The following is a 22,548-nucleotide window of genomic DNA, read 5'->3' on the forward strand; positions in this document are numbered from 1 at the left end:
CTTTCCTTTCCCTTTCCTTTCCTTTCCTTTCCCTTCCTTTCCCTTCCCTTCCTTTCCCTTCCTTTCCCTTCCCTTCCTTTCCTTTCCTTTCTGCTCCTTTCCGCTCCTTTCTGCTCCTTTCCACACCTCTTCTCTCCTCCCCTCCCCTTCCCTTTCCCTTCCCTTTCCCTATTTGTCTATTTCCCTGTTTCTGTTTCCTTTCCTTTCCCTGCTGCCACAGTCCCATGCCTCTGTGCTCGGTGCCTGCAGACCTGTTTGAGCGCAGTCTCTCTGCTTTCACTGCAAACCCATTTCCAAAAAGCTCTCCAAGCATTGCCTAAGGGACAGAACAAAGCTGAAGGAGTTTGGAAAGCTCACCTCAGGAGTTTTGGAACGGAGTTCCCCTTCTCCCCCCATCCTCTCCCACTAGAAAGCGTTAACCCCTGTGTGCCTCAGTTTACCCATCTGCACATCTGGATTAACGATGCCGAGCAAACCTGTTGCCTTGGGGTGGGTTTTTTTCACACTGATTAGCTATGGGCACTTAACTCTGCTCCCCAAAAATCCACATCCTCTCTGAAAAATGAAGAGACACTACAGAGCAGCTAGCGCCCATCACTGCTTAAGTCCTGTTTCCCCTTTCCCCACCCCGTGCCCGTTACTGTCCCTTGGTGTGGCCTCTTGCAGGGGCAGAAGGGGCAGCGGCATCGGGTTGGAGTTGCAGAGCGGGAGTTAATTGTTGGTAGCAATTAAAAAACTAATTAAAAAAAAATAAAAATTGTATAGACTAAACAAAGCTGTTTGCGGGAGGGGGTTTCAAGCATGCGATGTCCTCTGTCTGAAGTGAAGGTGCAGGCAGACTCTGCCTTTACAAGATGCTTTTTTTGCCCCCATCCCTTTCCTGCGAAACTTGGGTTACACTGAGCACGTAAAGGCTAGCAGGACGTGGCAGGGCCGTTTGCCGTGAAAACTAATAGGGCCATGCCTGCTTTCATCAGCAGTGTAATCAGAGCCATGGATAATGTTTTAAAAGGCACAACAGCTTCAAGTGCAAGCAGGGATTTATTAATGAAATCGAAACGACGCTTGAGCCTTTGCGAGTCTTATTTTAAGAATCTGAAGGAGAAAGGAGAGAGCTGGCTGGCTGGGTGGCCAGGGAGGTGAGGTGGCCACAGCTCTGCCACTGAGCAGTGTTGATGAGGGCTCACGACACAGCTGGGCTGCTCTTCTTGCTCTGCCACAGGTCGTCTGTACAACCCTGGCCACATCACTTGGCTTCACCGTGCTTCAGCTCTTAGCCTGCACAAGGGGACAAAAATCCCTCTATTACAGCTCTATAGAGAGATTGTACTTCTGTATAAATAAGAATCATGCTCCAGGGACACTTCCAGCCTCTGCAGTCCTTCCGGTGCCCCAGCAGGACCCAATGGGAAGCCTAAGGGATCCCACAGGATCTACCAGTTACTTTGGAGAGCAGCTCTGGGACCTTCTCCCACTCTGGCACTGCCACATCACAGCAGCCACGCGTAGTGGGCAGGGACAGGAGGAGAAAGGAAAAAATGTCACGGCAGGTGGCCATAGCAAGCAATGGATGCCCTGATTCCTAGGAACTCTGGTTCTGCTACAGACCTAAAGTCCATCCCATATTTGAGGTCCCTGGTTTCTGCTGTCTTGAAACGGAGGCACAGCAGTGGCCCGGTGCCAGCGCTGGAAGGCTGAATTCCCGGTTTTGGCTGGCTCTCAGTGCTTCTAATGCTATTCCATTCACTCAAATAGTTCCTCTGTGCTGATGGACAGAGGATATCTCACCGGTCCTCAGCTAGGCTGTGGAGGCCACAACACAGTCAGCTCCTTTGGGTTCAGGAACAACCTGAATATGACCTGAAAGGGCATTTGAAGGCTGAATTTGGTGCTAGGAGGAGAGGAGACCATGCTCCCAAGAGCATGGAACATGTTTAGAGACTCTTCCTCTACCCCAAGCACAGTGTGGCTGGTCAGCAGAGGTGAGCTGTGCAGAAAAAATAGTTCTGCATCTATTTATCTCTTTTTGAAAGAGGGGAAAGCCTGCAAAGTGAGTAGTTTGTTTGGAAAAAGTGTGTTAGAGAAGCTTTCTTGGCCTCAGATGCCCTCACCATCTGCACACATAAGAAACCCTTCATAAGGGTCTCATTTCCTCTTTACCTTTTTTTATGTAGCCCATAATAAGATCCCTAATTTTAATGGACTGTATGGATCTCACTAGCAGGGAATGGCTCCAGCAGAGAGGTTTAACCTCCTGTTTCAACAGGACCAACAATGGAGTTTTCGGTCCCTTGCTCAGCTCCACTGCAAGTGCTGGTGGGATTTCTGCAGCCACCCCCACCAAAGCCTTCCCTAGCTGCCAGGAGATGCTCGGGTGTAGGTGTCCCGTGTAGTGTTTATGGGAACTCACCCCTCTCCCTCAAATGCTTATGAAGCAGTACATGAAAAATTAGCAGTACTTTGCCAGATTGAAAGATGTGGAGGGAGCTGGGCTTGCTCAGTCAGAGGAGAAGGCTGATGGGTGGTTATAGAGAAAGTGGAGACAGCACTCTTCCTGAAGCTGCATGGGAGGCAATGGACACAAAGCACAGCAAGGGAAATTCTAGCTAAATATTAGAAAAATAATTCCCAGTGAGACTAGCAACAAGAGAATTAGAAAAGCACATGGCAAGGTGACTTCTCTGGGTTGATCCTCTAACGAAAAAAAAAGAACCTAAAGATATGACAGCAGGGGAGTGCTAGTGGTCTCGGCAGGGCAGCACGCCAGATCTGGATCTGTGTTAAAACCCACTTAAAGGCTTGGGTGAGAGGCAGGGGAGGGCATACCCCAGCCCAAAAGGTGTTATGGTGTCCTTTGCTTGGGGCACAGCTCAACTTGAATGTCAGCAGCCTGGCTGGGATCTCAGCTGGGGAAAGCAGTGCACAGGAGCTGATGGAGCCGTGACACCAGATGGGAGAAGGCAAAGCCAGGCAGCGAGGATGCAGAGAGCACGTCAGAGCATCTGGGCTGGTTCCTGACAGCTCCTTTCTCCCAGAGCTCCTGGATAGGAGACAAAACGTGATTTCTTGCTCCTTCCACTCAAAGGCGGCTGTGAAAGTCTGATTTATGCTAAACACTCTGGAAAATAAAAAACCTTGGCTGTGGAACCAAGTTCAGCTCCCAGCCAGGAAAACCTTGTATGGGATCAACAAGTTTTAACCAGGCAAATCAAATCTGGATCCAAACAGAGCCCTGTTTCATGACTTTTGCCTCTCCCTTCCTCACTGCACAGGACCAGGCTACCTCGTCCCTGAACAAGCCCTCACATCCATTCCCAGTGGCAGAGACAGGCCAGGATGTTATAGACAGCTTCTTTTCCTTCTTTTCTTTTTCCTTCTGTTTTCTTCTCTTCTCTTTTCCAAGGCACAGCCAAACATGTCACAGCTCCGTCTTTCACGGAGATGATTCCTAGCTGCCAAAACGTAGTGGAAGAGGTCCGCCCACCCATGAGCCAGTCACCAAAAGCTGTGGCTGGCTGTGGCCTCATGCTGCGTGACTCCAGGCAGCGCAGAGGAGTGCTCAGGCCACTAGGAAGAAGGAATTGCTTGGCTCAGTCACCAGCAATGAAGATGGGCAGGTGATCTTTTTTATCCATGCCTTTGCTTCCCCTGGTGAATGCAGCCGACCAAAGGCCACTGTTTGTACTTTTTCCCCAGACACACCGTCTCCTGGATGACCCTGGAAATAAGCTGTGGGAGCAATCTTTGGGTGCTGTTTGGGGTGTCTCCAGCCACAGCAATAGCAAATCCTCACCCTGCCATTATACAGGTGAGACCAATTCCACAGCAGTACTGATGCACCATGGAGAGATGAGATGTCCCATCCAGGCCTGCTCCCATGGGGAGAGTCCAAGGAGCCTGGGAGGCCCAGAACCTGCTGTCTAAGCTGGGACTGACTCTGAATCTTGTGCCCGACAATCTGTCTTTCGAGGTAGGTACAAAGGACCTGAATAGGTCCCTGATGCACCTGGACATCTACCTGAGGTGCAGAGTGACAGGAAGAGAAACGATGAATGTAAGTTGCAAAAGGGAAAGCTTTGGTTAGATATTAGGGAGAAAATTCACCCTGGGGGTGGTTAAACACAGGGGACCAGAGAGGTGGGGGAATCTCCATCCTTGGAGACATTCAAAACTTGGCTGGACAAAGTCCTGGGCAACCTGATCCAAGTTGGCTCTGCTTTGAGGGCTGTTGGACCAGAGACCTTCAGAGGTTCTTTCCAGCTTAAATTATCCTGTGACCTACATCCACAGCACTACCCAAGATGCTCTTGCATCATCTGGAGTTCAGTAAATCCATCTGGGCTTCTGCTTCTAAATAAGCAGGATCCTAATTCTCCCTTATGATTTAATCCCTTAATTCATTTGCCATAATCCTCTAGTATGTGGCTGGAGGAAAAGGAAACAACACAGCAAAGCAAACAGAGAAATGCAACAAGTGCCCCCGAGAATAGTATATTACTCCTCTTCTTTCCTGTTTGCCTTCCTGCCGTTCTGCTTCCATGAAAATCTGTGGGATTGCATCCAAAGTTCCAGCATCCCCTCTGCAGCAGTGGCTGGGGATACACGCTTAGAAAGAAAATATCAGAAACAGTGAGCACAGAACGATCCTCTCCCTGCTGCACCCTGCCAACCTCTGGCAGCTGAATCTTCAAGGACATCTGAAGCTAAAGGCCACATCCAGACTCGAGTGCTTAGGAGTTACCATCTGAGAAGCTGCAAGTGGAGCGAAAGCTACAGCAGAGTGAGTTTTACAAGGTACCCTGGGGAAAGGTATTTCCTCTTCTTCATGGGAAACAGGCTGCCCGGTCCTTTCACGAGGCATCTCACTATGCCCTCTCCCACTGGTCCCAGCCCCAGCTCTTGGGGTGGAAACTGGAAAGGGACCGGCATCACTGGTAGATCTGCTTATTGCTGTGGGCATTGCATCCGATCCACAGACAAGGAGCCCAAGTGTTTCCTCCCTATTCTCCCTTTCCTCTTCTTTCCTGTGCTCCTGATCTCACGGTGATCTCAGGAATTCACTAATAAAAGCTGTCTCGGGGGTAAAATACAAGCTCCTTTCCCTTGACAGGCAGCATCAGGATGCTTCTCGGCAGCACTGTGACTCAGCCCCGCCATTGTTCGCCCGGAGAAGTGCCATGCGCCTTTGCGGCGTGCATTCAGGTTGAAGAGCCCTTTGTAGACAATTTATCCACCAAGCCAGAATGGGAGCATTTTTACACTTCACTTTTCTGTTGTGCTGCCAAGGGAGACCTCCCTGCATGCACACATGCACATACACACACCTGCACACACACGCACATACACACCGGCACACGCATGCACATGGAGAGCAGAGCCTGCAGTAGCAGCAACTGCCGCAAGCAACCTGCTGCTGCTTTAGAACACCACACTCTGTGCTGGTAAGGGTGCTTCTCTGGGGGTGCTGGGCACCCTGGCCCTGCTTCAGAGTGCTGGGATGCAGGAGGTGAGTGATGGGCACGTGCACTACTCACAGCAATGCCAGGCAGTGGGTCCTGATCATGGGGACCCTGTCAAGGACATGGCCCAACCCCACGTGCACACCCGCAGTTCAGTCACAGGTGTGCGTGTGCCAACAAAGCGAGGGCAGCTTTATGCCAGACCTTTTCTCCTCTGACCTCTTCGCTTTCAATAGCCCCCACTCCTCTGCTTCCTCCCACGCAGCACCAAGGCTGTGATGCTGCCTTGGCAAAGGTTGTCTGAGGAGCTGGAAGCATGTGTCCATAACCTCTGTTTCTTCTGAGGTGTGAGTGAGCTGAAGTGCAGCTTTATATAGAGGAAATATATATATAATAATAAATATATTATATATATATAATAATAATGTATAGAGGATATATAGCTTTTTATAGAGGAAAATAAACTACACACATATTCACCACTATTGCCCACTAACAAAGCACATGGTGGTGGTAGGAATCCCCCCTTCGTGGTGTTTCTGGGTACTCAAAGTTCATGCAGGAGGCATCAGCTGCAAGAGGAGAGCAAGAGGATGCCTCTCCTGCCCCCATGCTGACATGCGGGGATGGCTTAGAAAAGAAGGCAGTGGAGTTTGGAAAAGAAGCAGAAATATGTATTTCCCTAATAATCTGAAAACTTCAATAAATGTTTTGCCTCAGTAGGACATAGCTGAGGAATCTGGGGACCGTTGCAGGAGCCAGCCACTCTGAGAGGAGAAAGTGAAAAGCCAGTCCAAGTGCAACAACTGCCAGGACAATAAAGGGATCTGAAGTGGTTTGAGGATAGGAGGGGGTTTGGTCTCTTCAGTGTTGCTTCTTGATTAATATTTACATGTCAGAACCAGCAAAGCACACCTCCAGATCATGCACAGGATCTTTTTCTCCTTACTTGGGCAACAGAACATATAGGCAGGACAATTGTGCAAACAAAGATGAGTGCCAAGCCCACCACACCGAAAGGAAGAAATAAAAATACCAGTTATTTAAAACACGTGTATTAACAGAGGGGTTCACCTCTCCCCTGCCTTTGTGCTCTGCTGACATAGCAGAGGCAGATGAAAAACTTTGCTGGAGCATCAGGCTGGCCACAGCCCCCAGAGGATGGAGGTGCTTTGCTGCACCGATCCCTGGCCTCCCTGGGCTACCCATCGGCACCTGCACTGTCACCCACCATCACCCATGCTGTCACATGCACCTTTCTGCCCCAGAAGGTCCTGTGGAGCAGGGTACAGATGCAGGAGGAGCTGATTAAAATTCCCACCCTTCCCCTGCCAGTGAGAAGTACAACTTTGATTAAAATTGCGGGGGGCAAGGTGAGGTGGGTGCAGTGTCATGATACCTGATGTGGGAATGCTTCTCTCGTGGCTGAGCCTCATCTGCACATGGTTTGCAGCATCTCCCGGTTACAGTGACAGATGACTGCCCTAAAGGGACAGGACCCAGACAAATCAACTTCATGCCAGCAAGGCTGTAGCTCTTTCCCCTTCCCATGTCCTTCTCCCCACCCTCCCTCCGCTTTTCAAATGCATACAAAAGATTTCAGCCCAAATGTTCCCAATTTGGGGCTGAACAGCATTCCCAGCTTTTGTGCTTTGTAAGGGGGGTGGAGGGATGTAGAACAGCAAGGGACTGGTGCCACCCAGCCCCTTCCCACAGCCTGGCTTTGCACCAGGAGGCTAAACCCTGAAGAGAGGTGCCAGGTCCTGCTCAGGGCCCTCCATTCCTCAGGCAATTAATTAGAGTGACGTGATCTGGGTGCTTCAGCGAGCTGTGAGGAGGGCAAGGCAGGGCCCTCAGGGAGATAATGGGAGCCAGAAGGTCTTATCAACTTTTTGGAAGACAGAGTCAAGCCCTTCAAACAAAAGCCCTTGAGGGAGCGGAGAGGATCTTCCCTCAAGTGTCAGGCATGTTTCAGCAGTTTATAAATACCACTGTCCTCCCTCCGCCACGCTTGGCCTTGCAGAACTGGCTGCATCTGCAGCCCTGGACCTGGTCCTGATGCAGCTGAGCACCTGAGCTTGACTTGGCATGGGGAAAGCAGGATCAGGCCTCAGGGGGTGGGTGGGTGTTTTTCCAGAGGCACCTTCAGCTGCCATTGCTTGGTTCAGCCTTCTTGGGTTTGAGCTAGGGATTTTTCCCTACGCAGACCAAAGAAGGGGTTGAACAGAGCTCACCTTTCCAGGGACAGGACAAGGCAGTCACTTGGCTGGAAAGGGAGCAGGATCCAGCCCTTTCTTTCTCCTTTCCACCATTCCTGATTCTCTCCTGCACATCCCACTGCTAAAAGCGCTGTCCTGCTGCAGAGCCTCCCCAGGCGCCCCAACGATGAGCTGTGAACCCTAATGATGGGAGAGGGGATCACGGTGTCAGACCCAGGACTGATCCCAGACACTTTTAGGGGCTTCGCAGGGCATCCATACTGGGGACTCAACACACAGAGGTGGGGTCACCAGCCCCATACCCTCCCAGTCCAGAGATGAGACGCTCTCCAGGTCTCTGCTCCCCATGGCTCCACCACCCAGCCCTTTCCCAGGTGATGCTCTGCTGAGTGGGATTCCCTGGGGGACACATGGGGAGATGTAACCCCCAGACCTGCTCACCCAGCATAACCCTGTCCCTCAGACCTGAGGGACTCAAACCTGCCAAGACCTGCAGAGGATGGGAAAAGGGGCTAGGGTGTTCCAGGGTAGTCAGTGAGCCCCCACAGACTGAGGGATGTGTTAGATCTAGTCTCACCTTTGCCAGGAACAGGAGGACTTTAGCAGCACACCGTCTTCTGCTGGCTGGGCTCACTGCTAATAAAAGGATCTGTGTTTAAAAAAAGAGTAAACAGAAAGGTCCTAGGACTGTTTGGCACACAGACTGAGAAGAAGGGCTGAGCACAGGTGTTTTCCTGAGCAGCCCTAACACCTCTGCCCTCCCCTTGGGGATCCCAGGGAAGGAGGTGGGTTTGCTGCTGGTTGCAGTCCACATCCAGGCGGCAATTGCTGGGCATTGCTAGAAGGGGAACTGAGCCCCCTGCCCTGCTCAGCCCAGCTCCTGCCACCAGTCAAGGGCAACAGGGTGATGTGAGAAGGAGCTAAGCACAGCTGAGTTCTCCCAGCCCTGATGCAAGGCACCTGGGGCTGGTGCCACCAGTTACCAGTGGGATCCCAGGTCTGGGTTTCCCCTGGATCCACCTCCTATTTAAAATCGAGGGGGGCCCACCCCAAAAGGAGTGTGAGGTGTTGGGGTTTGCTGGTTTTATTCCTCCAGTCCTAGGAACAAAAGGGGAATCCGGAGATGGAGGCTTGAGTCCCTGCAAGGGCAGTCAAATCCCACCTGGCGATCACGTTTGATCCCCCGGGGTGAATTTTGAGGTGGGCTCAGCAGAGATCCCCAGAACCGCACGGGGACCGGTGGTGTGGGCGGGCTCCCGGGAGCTCGATTGGAGGGGTGGGAGGTGGGACGGGGCAATGGGTTTGCCAGCGATGCCCCCCCGAGGGACACCGGCCAGCCCGCCCCGCGCCGGCTCCTGCCTCTGCCCCCGGGTTCCTCCTAACGAGGTTTCCAGCTCGGCTGAACCCCTGCGTTGCTTTCAGGACCGCAGCCGGCCGGAGCTGAGCGGGGCTGGGGACCGGGGGGGCCAAAACCGCCGTCCCCATCCCCCGATTTCCCTTCCCAGGATTATCGACGGTTCGGGTTACACCAGACAAACGCGAAAGCGGAGCAAGTTTAGGGACGGGGTGCAGAAAATATATGTCACTGATTCATGGAAAGACGGGGGCGGGGGTAGCTGAAAACCCTGTGGCGATGCTCCCTTTGAAAGGGGGCGGCTGGGGGCTGCTTTCGGCGGTGGTCCCCGCGCCCTGTGCAAGAGTTTGTGATGGAAAGTCTGCAAAAGCCATTAGGACTTTTGTGCTGGGGCACTAGAAAAGCAACGCAGACACCACTCACTTTTCTAAATAAACATTAGTCTTAAAAAGTTTGCACTGCTGACCCCCGCAGCTCTGATTACTTGTAATTCTCTGAACCATATTTTAAGGCTTCAAACTTCTTTTTCTTTTTTTTTTTTTCTGTTGCGGGTAGGGAGCGGATTTTGTTCGTTCCTCCCTGCAGCCGTGCCACAGATGTGCCGCCGGTGCTGTGTGCTCCGGGGGCGGCGGGCCGGGCCGGGGGCCCCTGCCCACCCCCCGGGCAGGTCCTTATTCCTCAGCCCCGCAGCCACAGCCCCTCCACATGTTCAGCTGCCTCTACGTTCCCTCGGAGAAGCTTTTTCTTCCGTTCTTCTGGTTTTGGTTGTTGGGTTATTTTTTTTGAGAGAAAGGTTAGGACCACACTCGCTATCCTGGTGCAGAGATGCTGTTCTTCTCTTAGGGCTCCCCGGGAGGGCAGAGGCATGCGGGGCTGCGGCCCCATCCCCACCAGGCTGTGCCCCGAAACAGCCCCAGGACCCCTCCTCAACCCCCCCCAAACAGCCACATCTCCGCAGCGCGGCGGAGGCAGCTGCACCGAGGTATCATCAGTATAATTGGAGGGGTCACATGTTAAATCCTCGCTGTTGTTCGCGGTAATGTAGCTGTGTCCCTCTGTTGCACATTTACCGATTTCTCTCAAACCAACCATTGTCACAAGGTTCATTCCAGGAGGAGTGATCCAATGGGTTGCCACGGCAACTATAATGACATTAAAATAGAGACGGCAGCCGCGGGCCCCCCCCCCCGGGCACAGCCCTCCCTCCCTCCTTAAAAACAGGCAACAGCCCGGCAAAACCCCGCACCTTTCCCGTCGGGGCAGCCCGGGAAATAACACCCGTACCCAGATGCAAACAAGGGGGGGGGATAGTTATTTAAACCTTCCCGAGGGCAAACAACTGCAGCGCGGCGGCAGCTGCCCCCCGCGCCCGCGGAACGGGGAATTCACCGGTTCTGGGCCGGGGGGTGCGGGCGGCGGGGAGCGGGAAGGAGCCAGAGCCCATCCCTGCCCCGGGCGCCCACCGGGAGCGGGGCAAACGGTACAAACCTGGAGGTTATAAAGCCCCCGCCGAGGCACCTGCGGGTTGGGCGGTGAGACCCTCTCCCTCGGCCCGGACCCGCGCTGGAAATCCACTTTTCGCCACTTGGTTTTGGGGGAAAAGTTCGTTTCCGATTGATTTGCTTTTGTTATTTGTTATCGGCGCTTTCTCTCGTTTTTATTTTTCCCCTCGAAATTTGGGGCGAGGAAAAAAAATGTTTAAAAAAAGGACTCGTGTTTCCTATTATCACAAGACACATTTCCCTCTCGATGAATATTTCCCATCTGTTTTGTCCCGGGCACATAAAGAAGCGCGACCAAGGAATACTGTGCAAAAGGAAAATTCTGGGAATATCAACTATAATATCAGATGGATCTGGCGGGGGGCTCCAATATGTGTGTTTTCCATACGGGAGAATGTATTGCCTATCTTTCGTCACCGGCAGCCGATAGGCAGCGCCTGAAATCGAGCTCTCCGGGATTTCAGCGACGCTTTCTCGAATATCTTTCCCGATCTCTGAGCGGGACCGGGAAATGAGTCTTTTCTATCAATTTCTTGCCTTTTTTTTTTTTTTTTTTTTTTTTCTTTACACCACGGGAGCAGGAGTTTACCTGGCAAGGACGGAGGGGAAAGACCAGACAGCTCCTCTCACAGCCGTGGTTCCATTTCCTCCACCAAAATGTGCCCGACACCTGTCTGCTGTTGGGGTAAATCTCCACCCGGGGCAGAGCCCGCAGCGTGCCCAAGGCTCGCAGCGCCGAAAAAAAAAAGGGGGATTCGGCGCAACCCGACCCGGATCCGATCCGCAGCCCGTTCACACGCCGTTTGCGGCGGCGGATCGGCTTCCTCCAGCCGGCCTCGACGGCAGAGCTGGAGGCACCGGCTCCCGCACCCGCACCGGACCGTCCGCGCCGAGCAGCTGCAAAGTGCCCGGGGCCAGACTGGGGGGAAGCTCCGGGGTCCCCCCTCGGAGCGCCCGTCGCGGGTGGGGAAGGAGCCGAGGTGCTCTGCGACAGCGACGGCGGGGGTCGGGGCTCCGGGGTCTGGGGGGCAGGCTTGGCCCCGGCCTCCTGAGGGGCTGCACGACCCTCCGGAGCTGCCTCCCTCGCATACAACCTCTGCGCTGCCGTGCTGCCCCCGGCAGCGGGGGGCACCCTATTCCTAATGCCACCCACCTCTGAGCAGACATGGGGGGGGAGGGACACGAGGGGACTCCCGCAGCCTGGCCACATGTTCCCTACCTCCGTCTGCAGATGAGAAACGCATTTGGGTTGGTGGGGTCACACACAGCCGGGGTGGGCGGCATCGCCAGCCGCGGTTCCCCGAGGGGAGCCGGGGGTGCGGTCTCCCCCAGGAGCTGGGGCGGGGAAGAGCGGCCGGAATGTGGGGAAGGACCAGCCGGAGCCGCGGGAGAGACGGAGAGGTGGCCGCGGGTGGGTGTCCCCTCCCGCAGGGCTAAGGGGGGGTCTCGGCCCCCAGCGACAACTCTGGCTCCACGGGGCAGAGCGCCGGGGATGAGGGACCCTCCGCGGTGCGGCGGGAGGGGACCCCCGGGGCGGGGGGAGGCTGCCGGGGGCGCAGCCGCGGCTCCGCTCGCCGCAGTTCCCGGGAGACCAGAAATGCCCTTTCTCGACGGTCTCCTGAGCTCAAGAGCCGTCAGAAACGTCCTTCTGAAGTGATCCTCTTGGCAAGGGCTTATCGAAAGGGAGACACAGAGCAGGAGCGTGTCCAAGAGGAGATGGGAGCGTTGTGGGGCGGGGGAGAAAACGAAATTAAAAGCAAATCAAAAAGTAGAAAGAAAGAGTGAAAGAAAGGTGGGAAAACGAAATTATTCTCCTTGGGAAACGTGTGTGAGCTTCTCTTCAGCAATGCAGAAGGGAGGCCTTTCCACTAGGGTGGATAAATTTACTCGTGTCCCACATGACCGAGGGTGGGAGACCCGGAACGAGGAGGGGGGGGGGGGGAAGAGAAAGGTCATGGGACTGGGATTTGGGTTGTAAGTCACAGAGGAGACGTGGATTTCAGTGCCGGGATCCGCGTTAGGTGGCAGCGGCCTTGCATTTTGCAAGAGAAGTAATTAAATAGGAAAGGAAAAATAAAATAAAATTAAAAAAGGGGGGGGGGTCAAAAATAACCCCAGTAAAATCTCGGGGTTAGCAGTGGGAAGGTGTGTTTGGGGGACACAGAGCCAGGAGAGCATCGCTAGGGAGACCCTGCACACCTGGGGAAGGGGTTGCCCCCCGCACCTCCCGGCCGGCGGTGGGTGCTCGGCGCTGCACCCCGCACCGGCTCGGGGGGCGCTGGCCCGCCTTGCCCCGGCTCCCCGCTCCCGGCCGAGCCCTGCCCGCTCCTTTTGTTGCCTCTGTTATGCGGCCACGTCTTTCTCCCGGGAAGAGGAGATCACAAGAGCGCTGGAGGCGGGAGGGGGGCCAGCAGCGCCCTGCCAGCCGCCTGGCATCCCCCTCTCCTCGCCCCCACGCACCCTGCCGGGTCCTGCCACGGAGCGGAGTCGCGGTCCGAGGGCAGGGGGGTCCGGCTGGCTGGACCCTGGCACTTTTTGGCCCCGTCCCCAGACGGGGGAAGTTTCTCCTTCTCTACTTACTTTGTTCAAATTTAAGGCGACAGCGGCGGCTCCTCCGTCCCCGGCCCCCCGTGGGTGCGCCGAGCTGCGGCCGCGGATGCCCCTAGCACGGCACCTTTCCTACACCCAGGGTCTTGCCCTGTGCCTCCCCCCCCTCCCCCCGCCCCCTCTTCCCAGCATGGGGAGCACCCCAGGTAATCTCGCCGGAGTCGGGGGAGGATTCCCACGGGTTTTGCAGGGAATCCCGCTGGAACCAAGGGCTCCCGTGGGCCCCGCAGACGGCTCTGTCGCTGAGGAGTGACCCGGGGGGCAGCGGGGGCTCATTCAGGTGACACGGACTTGCCGAGACCTCCACGCTCGCCTCCGCCTGCGGGGAAAAGTGGAGTATCTGGGAATTTTTGCGAGACTGAAAGGAATCGCCGGTGTTGGTTCAACGCGTTTCAAACCGCCCGTACTAACGAAAGAGGAACGTAATTTCACTTAAAAGGCGAGTTAAAGCGGGGAAATCGAAATCTGATCGAAAGGGATAAGAACAGCCCCGAAAAGCGCCTCCCTGCCACTCTGCGGCGTGGACCCCGACGCTCGACACCCAGAAAGGAGCGGGGAGGCGGGGGGGGGGGGGTGGGTGCGGGGGGGTGCGGGGTGTTGTGCTGGAAAAACACCACCAGTTCGGTAGCTAGAAAGATCCCGAGGCACCGACACGAATCCCCCCTGTAGGAACGGACACAGAAACTCATGACACCCCTCCGGGCTCCCGGCCGACCTCTCAGCGGGGACATCATCTCCCTTGCAGGTCTTCATTCAGGTTTACCAGACCTGCTTTGGTACACGAAGGGACGAATAATTATAATTCACTCCATATCCATCCGTATCATTTACCCGGGCCCCAGGGGAGGGTGCGGGCAGGCAGGGCGGTTAGGAAGCGAGGCAGCCCGCCTGCCCGCCGCTGGGAAAGGCCGCCGGGCTCCGGGATGCGCCGTACCGGCGGCGGGCGGGAGAGCCCTTCCCGGGCGGCGGGCGGCGCATCCCGGTACTGTTGACCCGAGAAGATCATCAGCACCTGACTGACCAGGAAGGGTTGGAAACTCGCGTGAAACCCGGTCGCGAGTGTTTTTCCTCCCGGCCGGGATCGCAGCGTCACCTGTTGCTGCCACGGGCTTAAGGCGCCGAGTTGCATTTTATTTAATGAAATAATAAAATGCGAACCGATCCCGCACGGGCACCGGGCTCCGTCCGAACCCGGGGGGAGCAGGAACTGGCACAGGTTCGCCCCCGCACGGCCCCCCCGGTGAGCGCACCGGCAGGCCGGTGAGGGGGGGAGGACGGGGGGGTGCTCCCGGGGCCGCCGTGCTGGGCTCGTGGAAACGCGCCCTGAGCTGTCCCGCAGCCCCCCGGGCACAGGCAGGGGAACCGCTGAGCCCCGGGGTGGGGGGCGGGTGGAGGGCCGGAGGCTCCCCTAGTTCAAAGGAGGGGAGGCCCCCGCCCGCGGCGGCCGGGCCAGATTCCCGGGAGTGGACGGAGCTGGAAACCTCCTGGAGAGCGCGGGAAAGCGGCCCCCCATGAACCCGAGCCGAAGCGGGTAAGACTGGAGAGACCGACAGGGAGAGAAAGAGGGAGGGAAGAAGAAAGGGAAAGAGGGAGAAAGAGAAAAAGAGCAAGAAAGAGACGGAGAGACCAAAACAGGGAGAAAGGGAGAAAAGGCAAGAGAGGACAAGGCAAAGGAAAAGAAGGAGAGAAAGAAGATATATAAGAGAGAAGAGAAGAGAAAGAAAAATATATAAAAAGAGAGAAAAGAGAGAAAGCAAGAAAAACGAAAAGAGAAAAGAAAGGGAAAGAGCGCGAAAGAAAAAGCAAAATAGAGCTGTAAAGAGGGGAGGGGAGAGGGGAAAGAGACAAAAATAAAGAGAGAATGAGGGAGAAAGGGGAAAAGAAACAGGTAAATAGAACAGAGAAAGAGAGGAGAAAGAAAGAAAGAAAGAAAGAGAACGAGAGGAAGAAAGAGAAAAAATAAATGTAGAAAGAAAGAAGAGGAAGGGACCCAGAAAGAAAGAAAAAAAAAAAAAGGAAAAAAGAGAGAATGAGAAAGAAAAAGCCAGGAAGAGAAGGAGGAAGGCCAGACGAGCCGTAGCTCGAGAGGCGAGGGGAGAACGCGGAGCCCCGGCCCCTTCCCCGCCCGACAGACGGACGCAGGGACGAGTGCAGGGCCCTGACCTACCGCGAACATCTCCAGGAGGATTTCAAAAGCACCAATTTAATTTCCAAAGCAATTTTCCTGCGGCTGAGTCGGCTGCAACAGCTTCTCCCGCCCTCCCCAGATCGGAAAATGGGATATTTTTTTTTTTAATAAAAAAAAAAACCACCTCGTGTCTCTACTTTCTGTGCCGGCAATGGAAATAAACGAAAGGGAGATGAGGAGGGAAAGAAAATGCTGGAGGGCAGCTATTTTCCAAAGTTACGAGGCAGGAAAAAGTTTTCAGGTCGGGCACTGGGGCACAGGGAGACTGGGCGTTATTATTAAATCCTAAATCCACCGTGAAAACGGGAGTTTCTGCGCAGCCACAGGGAAGGGCCAAGGCAGTCCCGGAGGAAGGGCCGAGCTATTGGAAAAGATGCTCTTGATGTCTAAAGGCGGTTTCCATAATCCGGGTTGATTTATTTTTGTTCGGGGCTGCGAGGAACTAGAAAGAGAAAACCAAAAAGCTACCGGAGAAAGGAATAAGATCTTGACCTTTCCTAATTCTCCAAATCGGCAGTAATGGAAAGCAGAAGGTGCCAGGGGAGGAGGCGGGAGCGGGGGGCGGCCGGGCCGGGGTCCCGCAGCCCTCACCGGCAGGTCGAGACCAGCCGCCAAGGGAAGGGCCACTCGTTCCCTTCCTCGGGACACGCTCTGCTTAACATGGGCTTAGTTAAGCGAAAGCAGAGGAAGAAATTATCGGTATTCTCTCCCGTTGCGGTCCCGACGGGGATATTCCGGGACAGGATCGTTTTATCCCGCCCCGATACATCCGAGGAGAAACCCCCGTTTTCCCCCTCGCCCGGGCTGCGCACACACGGAAAACCGCCGCGAAGGGAATACGCAGAGAGCATCGCGGTTTTGTTACAACCCCTTCATCTGACATATAGAAAAGAGTGCGGGCACATTAGGAAAAAAAAAATCAGCTTCACAGGTGCGTGACCAAAGCCAAAGGAGGGGAAACCCGCATCCCTTCGGCCCCGCTGGGAAGCAGCCGCTGAGCCGAGCCTCGGCGCGAGAGGGAGAAGGGAAAAAAACCAAAATTGCGACACAGGATCGGGCCCCGCGGGGGAGCTGGGTCGCCGCCGGCCCGGCTTTGCCCGAGGTTTAACACTGGCAGAAGAACCACCGAAAGCAGCCCCGAGAACCGGGAGGGTTCGCCTGCGGACGAGAGGGAAGGGAAATGCCGGGTCGCCTTTTTTGGCCAGGGACTCCCAAGCAGCGACTGCAACAGCTAATTATTTTCCTTTCAGTGCTCGGTTATTGCTGGTGTCCTCCCCGCCTCCCCCCCAATAAATAAATAAAACCCTCCTTTAGGCAGCGAGGCGTGAAAAATGATCCTCGCTGAACGCTTAAAAATAATGTCCCGTGAAGATCGGGGCTGTGGAGCCAGCCAGCCCCGTAATTAGGAGCCATTATCCGTCCTGCCTCGCAGGGGCGAGATTCCACGTTAACCCCCCGAGTCGAGCCCGGCCAGAGGCTCCTGGCCCCAGAGGAGCCCCCGAGCCCTTCCCCGCCGTCCCCCGGAGCCGGTTCCCGGGGGGTCTCCGCCGACACCCCACACACACCACCACCCACGCCAAGCGAAGCAGATATTTGCGGGTGGCATGAGTTTGACCGGGGCACGGAAAGAGCTCGGGTGCTTGAGGGGAATTTAGGGGATGGGAAAAACCTAAAGTTAGAGACGCTTGGGGATTTCCCCCGTACACACACCCCTCAAAAAAAAAAAAAAAAAAAAAAAAAAGGAACCCAGCGGCGCCGGCGCCCGCAGCCCCCCGCAGGCCCGGGGGAGCCGAGCCCAGCCCGGCCGGCAGCGGGCGGCCCTTCCCGCGGGGTGTACCGATCCCCCCGCTCCCAAGTCACCTCAGCTTCAATCCCGGCCGGCGACCGCGGCTTAAAAAACCCGCAATGACTCCGCAAGGCAAAAGAAAGGGAACGGAGCCGAGGAAAGGTGACTCAACCCCAGAAACCCCCGAGCCCCCTCCCCTGAGCTTGTGGGGGAAGGGGTCTCTCCGGGAAAACACCGCTTCCCTGCGGAGAGGACCCCCCTCCATCCCTCCAAACCCGGAGACCACCAACTTGGAGAACCCCCTGCCCCCAGCGGGGGCTGCAGGGGTGAGACGCGCTCCCTCATCCCCACGGCCCCGGCTGCTGCTACCCGCTCCCGGCACCCTTGGCTCATTTCTCCCCCGCACTTCGCAAACAAACACCACCCCCCACCCCCACCCCCAATATTTTAAATCGCTACTTTATAAGAAAATAACCCATCCTGTCCGTCCCCCCCCCCGCCCCTCCAGACACACAACCACCACCCAGCCTGGCTGCACATCGCTTTCTTCCTTCGGATCCCGTCTCCTCAAAGCAGGCTCGGTTATTAAAGGAGGCTGAACAAAGATAGCCCCGAGAGCAGCTATCAGCGCATTTTAACTTCATCAAAGACTTCGGGGGAGAGGGAGAGGAGGGGTCTGGCACCTTCTAGTAATGAGCTTGTCAGGAACACCCCTGCCAGAGCAATTGACCAATTTGCACACAAGCAAAAGAAAAGGAGCGGGGAGGGAGGGAAGAAGGGGAAATGCTACAAAAGCCCCTTCAATTTCCAACCATGTGCTTGGCAATCTGGAAAATAGATTCATTGGCCTCCTCTTTTCTCCCATGTCGAGTCTTGTAGCCCCTTTTGTAGGAGCTGGACATGAAAGGGAGACAACCAAGTGCCGGACACGAAGATCGCTTTTCAAAAGCAAATGTGTGTGAAGGCGAGATGTGAGACCGCTCGCTGCGGGGAGGCGGCACGTTCAGGAACAACATCAACAAACTGCGCGGAGGTTCGAGGTGGCACAGACTGGGGCAGAGGAGGGGGGAATAAAAAAAAAGGGGGGAGGGGGCGGGGGAGAGAGAAGAAAGGCCGACACACACCCCCCTCCCCCGGCGCACACCGCCCGGCTCCTGCCCCAGCCCCGGCGGGCCCCGCACAAAGCCCCGCTCGCCCGGGGACCGGCTCCGTCCCCGGCTCCCTGCCTCGTACGTCTCAGCTTTTTTCTTTTTCTCCTTCTCCTCCAGCCGGCTGCAGGGGCAGAAAGGCCTCGATTCTTTAGATCAGGGACCCTGCCAACAAACAAACCAAAGAGCCACGTTTGGTCCCTGAAATAAATTTGGGGGGAGGGGGGGAGTTTGGAGGAGAAGGGACCGCTTAAAGATGTTTATTTACTTTGTAAGTTGTTGCAAAATTTCGGCGGAGATCAAGTTTCATTCGGTCATTCAAATGCTGCAGGCCCAAGGGGGACGTGTGTGCGGGGGGGGGGGGGGGGGGAACCCTCCAACTTATTTTCTCATGTGTCAACTTTTCCAAACAAAATAAAAGAAGGCGGAGGGGTGGAGTGGGGGGAAGAGAAGGGAGAGTCTTTCTCCCGGCCCCCACCTCCCTCTCCCTGGAAACAGGCAGAGGGTTTTTGGGGGACCGCACACCAAAAAGCAAACAAATAATAATAATAATAATAATTTAAAAATAATAATAATTTAAAAATATTAACAAAAAAAATAGTAATTCCGGGGGGGTCCTTTCCCTTGCCGGCCCGTGGACCCAAAGCGGGCCCCCCCCCCTCGCTCGGCCGGTTTGCCAGCCGCCGGCGGCGGGGGGGCGGCGCGGAGCAGCCCCGCGCAGGCTGCGCGCCCGGCCGCGGAGGGGAGGGCGCAGCCCCGCGGGCCCCGGGCGGCGAAGCTCCGCGGCCGGCCGAGCGCCGCCAGCCCCGTGGTGGGTGGCAGCCACTCGCTTCCCCGAGGCCCGAGCGGGGCTCACGGCTCTCAGCGTGACAAAGGACATCGCAAAGAACGATTTGGATTATTATGATTTTTTTTTTAACCAGGTCACAAACATTTATTAATTTACACCAACGGTGGACAAAATTCTGTTGCCTTTTCCACATCAAATTATTCACAGATTCTCTCAATAAAATAGATATGACGGATGCACAACCAGTGAAGAGTTAACTGGACTCCGCTCATTAGCTCCCGAATAATCTATATACAAATAATTACCAATACACCAAAAAACCCACGCACGGAGGGGGTGGGAAAACGGGGATAAAAAAAAATAGTAAGGGAATTCTCCAAAGTTCCTGGCGGATCGAATTTTCTTTTAAACGTGCATTTGAATGTCTCATTGAAAAAAAGAAAAAAAAGAAAAAGGAAAAAAAATAAACCGCAGTCCTGAGTTTCACCGACTTTTCTTCTTCTTCAAAATAAAGAAACCCTAAACAGTGCCTTTTAAAACCAAACCCGAAGCTTCAAAGAAACTAAAAATAAGATCGAGCCGTTAAAACATTTTCTTTGAGAGCAAGGGAGAGACAGACACACATGGTAAAAGCGCCCGGGAGAGAGATTTGCAGGGACGCAAAAGGGCTCGCTGCGACCGGCGGGGGCTGCAGCTCCCCTGGTCACTTCCCAAGGCGATTTGGAGGACCCCGGCGGAAAACCCGCACCTCTCAAAGGAAACATTTCCGACCCTAAGACTGTTCCTTTCTTAACTCCCCCCCCCCCGCCCCTCACCCCCCGCAAGACGTTGCGTGTTCAACCAGCCCAGGTCCCAGCTTCTGTTACGGCCACTTTATAAATACGCTTTGGCCCTTGCGGGATGAATTCATGTTATTCTTTCCCCCCTCCCGCCCTTCCGATTTATTTTTTTTTCTCCCGAGCAAACAGATCTGGATGCCACAGAGCCTGGAAATAAAGTAAAAATTAAGAAGAAAAAAAAAAGAAGAGAGAGAGGAAATATTTCCTACCTTAAGACACAACAGGAGGTGATGGGGGGACGGGGAGAGGGAAGGGGAGCAGTTTCGGAGGAGGGGGGAGAGCTGGGAAGGGGCCGTTTGCTTCGCGACTCTCCCCCCCCCCCCCCCCCCCCCCCCCCCCCAGCACACTTTAAAAATGACAGCTGCTCAGAGTTGTGATTTTACTGGAAAAGTTCTGGGCCGGCTGCAGGAGCGGCTCGTGTGCCAGGCTGACCTGGGGCTGTGCCGGGGCCAAGGCGGGGCTGAGCACGGCCAGGACCTGCGCCGGGGGGCCCGCCTGGCCGGCTGGGTAGGGCGCGGCGGGCGCGGCGCTGGGGTTGGTGCTGGGCGGCGGGGGCACGGCCCCCCCGATGATGTTGTCTATGGAAAAAGAGGGCCGGGAGGGGTGGTTGGTGCTGCCGCCGCCGCCGCCGCCGGCGGGCGTGGGGTCCGGCTTGAGGGTCTGGAGGAGGGCGGCGGGCAGGGCGGTGGGGCTCAGCTGGGGGTGGTAGAAGGACTTCCTGCAGTTCAGCTCGCCGCCCAGGAAGGAGGGCAGCCCCGAGGCGGCGGAGAAGACGGAGGCGGCGGCGGGAGGCGGCGGAGCCGGTAACGGGCAGTGCGGCGCCGGGAAGGGGAAGGCACCCGCGGCGCCGCCGCCTCCGCCGCCGGGGTGGTGGTGGTGGTGGTGGGGGGGGTAGCCCTGGAGCTGCAGGCCGTAGTTGTAGCCGTAGGGTCCGTAGGCGAAGCCGGGCAGGAAGGCGGCGGGGTCGGTGGCCCCGGCCCGCAGCAGCAGCTCGGGGTGCGGCGGGTGCAGCTGCTGCTGCCGCTTGAAGCGCTTCCTCCGGCGCAGGAAGCTCCCGTTGTCGAACATGTCGGCGGACTCGGGGTCCAGCGTCCAGTAGTTGCCCTTGCCCGGGTTGCCGGGCTCCCGAGGGATCTTGACGAAGCAGTCGTTGAGGGAGAGGTTGTGGCGGATGCTGTTCTGCCAGGCGGGGAACTTCTCCCGGTAGTAGGGGAAGCGCCCGCTGATGAACTCGCAGATCTCGCTCAGCGTCAGCCGCTTCTTGGGGCTCTGCAGGATGGCCATGGTGATGAGGGCGATGTAGGAGTAGGGCGGCTTCACCAGCGGGTTCTTCCCTCCCGCGCCGCCGCCGCCGCCCGCGGGCGCCTTTTCCCCGGGCGCGGCGCCGCGGGCGCACGCCGGCTCCGAGCCGCCGGCGGGGGAGAGCCGCTCCGGGGACCCCCCCATGCGCGCCTTGGCGGCCCCGCTCCGCCGCAGGGCGAGCCCCAACGGATCGCCGCCGTCCTCCTCGTCCTCCTCGTCGTCGTCCTCCTCCTCCTCGTCCTCGCTGTACTTGCCCCCATCCTGGGGCGGGCCCACCACGTCGATATCCGCGTCCTCCACCTCGGAGAGCGGCTCTTCCTCCGGGGAGCGCTCGGACATGATCCCGCAGCCGCCGCCGCCGCTGCTGCCCAAAGTCATTGTTGTGCGGCCGGGGCGGCCGGGGCCGGGCTCCCCCCCCCACCTAGCGGCGGCTCCCGGGATGGGCCCGGGGCCGTGCCGGAGGGCTGCGGCCGCCGCTGGGACTCCGCGCCCCGGCGCCGCCGCTGCGCGCCCCGCTCGCCGCCGCCGCTGCTGGCGGGGCCGCGGCGGGGCTGCGGGGTGGTGGCTGCGGAGGGAGGGGCGGCGGAGGGGGCGCGGGGTGGGGGCGGAGGGACGGGACGCGCGGAGGCTGGGCAGGGAGCTTGCAAGAAGCGATAATAAATAATAGTAATAATGATAATAAAAGGAGAGAGAGAGAAAAGGGGGGAAAAAACGGGGGGGAGGAAAAAAATATAGCGGGGGGTGCGGCGGCTCCTTGGCTGGGCTGGGGGGAGGGAGGGAGGGAGGGAGGGAGGGGGAGGGAGGGGCGGGGGAAGAGGGAGGGGGGAGGGCAGAAGTTGGGAAGGCGGCTCCCCCCTCCCCACCCCCCCCGAGCTGGGACCCGGTGGAAACGCTCCCACTCTGCGCCTCCTGCCAGCGCTCCCCAGGCCTTTATACGGCCGCCCCGGCATCACGTGGCGCCCGCCGCAGCCCCCGCGGGGCACGGCGAGGGGCTGCTCGGCCCGGCCCGGGTCCCCGGGGAGCGCGGCCCCCGCCCCCGGCGGGGATGCTTTCGAGGAAAGGCGCTGCCCGCTCCCCCGGCGCTCGGATGCCCCCGGCTATGCCTGGAGCCCGTTGCTGCGGGAGGGGGCGGCAGCGCTGGATAACACCCCTCCTCCGCCCCAAGCGTCCCGCGGTGCCGGTGGCTCGAAAAGCCCAATTCCTGCGGGATGCCACGACCGCCTCTCTCTGCCCGGGGGCCGCGGAGGGCCCCGTCTCCCCCCCTGGGGGCTGCGCACCCCGGGGCTAGGGGCTGAGCTGCCGCCCTCGCCGGCCGGGACCCTCACTCCGCCAGGGCCTAGCCCTTGGCACCCTT

General features: G+C 57.0%; 1 protein-coding gene and 1 long non-coding RNA gene across 6 annotated transcripts in view; one reads left to right on the forward strand and one right to left on the reverse strand.

Moving 5' to 3' along the window:
- On the reverse strand, positions 1–21,881 carry FOXD2 (forkhead box D2). 5 transcript variants are annotated; one of them, XM_080407667.1, is made up of 6 exons: positions 20,102–21,881; positions 8,256–8,327; positions 7,694–7,858; positions 6,859–6,943; positions 127–1,278; positions 12–96 (listed from the first exon to the last, which is right to left on the reverse strand). In XM_080407667.1, the coding sequence occupies exon 1, from the start codon at positions 21,570–21,572 to the stop codon at positions 20,241–20,243; it is 1,332 nt and encodes a 443-aa protein (XP_080263793.1). In that variant the 5' UTR covers positions 21,573–21,881; the 3' UTR covers positions 12–96; positions 127–1,278; positions 6,859–6,943; positions 7,694–7,858; positions 8,256–8,327; positions 20,102–20,240. The 5 variants fall into 5 exon arrangements, with proteins under 5 accessions (XP_080263795.1, XP_080263794.1, XP_080263792.1 ...); XM_080407669.1 differs by having other exon boundaries at positions 1–1,278; positions 8,256–8,311; XM_080407668.1 differs by having other exon boundaries at positions 1–1,278; positions 8,256–8,314.
- Positions 20,579–22,548, forward strand: part of LOC308071764 — an 8,352-nt gene continuing 6,382 nt past the window's right edge. The window contains exon 1 of the long non-coding RNA XR_013931304.1: positions 20,579–20,695. This is a non-coding gene — a long non-coding RNA (uncharacterized lncRNA). The remainder of the gene's footprint in view (positions 20,696–22,548) is intronic.

Source organism: Falco punctatus (assembly GCF_963210335.1).
Source record: "Falco punctatus genome assembly, chromosome: 11".
In the NCBI taxonomy this organism is placed as follows: domain Eukaryota; kingdom Metazoa; phylum Chordata; class Aves; order Falconiformes; family Falconidae; genus Falco; species Falco punctatus.

Bases quoted from the DNA above. Each gene is read 5' to 3' on its own strand.
- FOXD2 (XM_080407669.1), bottom strand. From the start codon at position 21,572: ATGACTTTGGGCAGCAGCGGCGGCGGCGGCTGCGGGATCATGTCCGAG.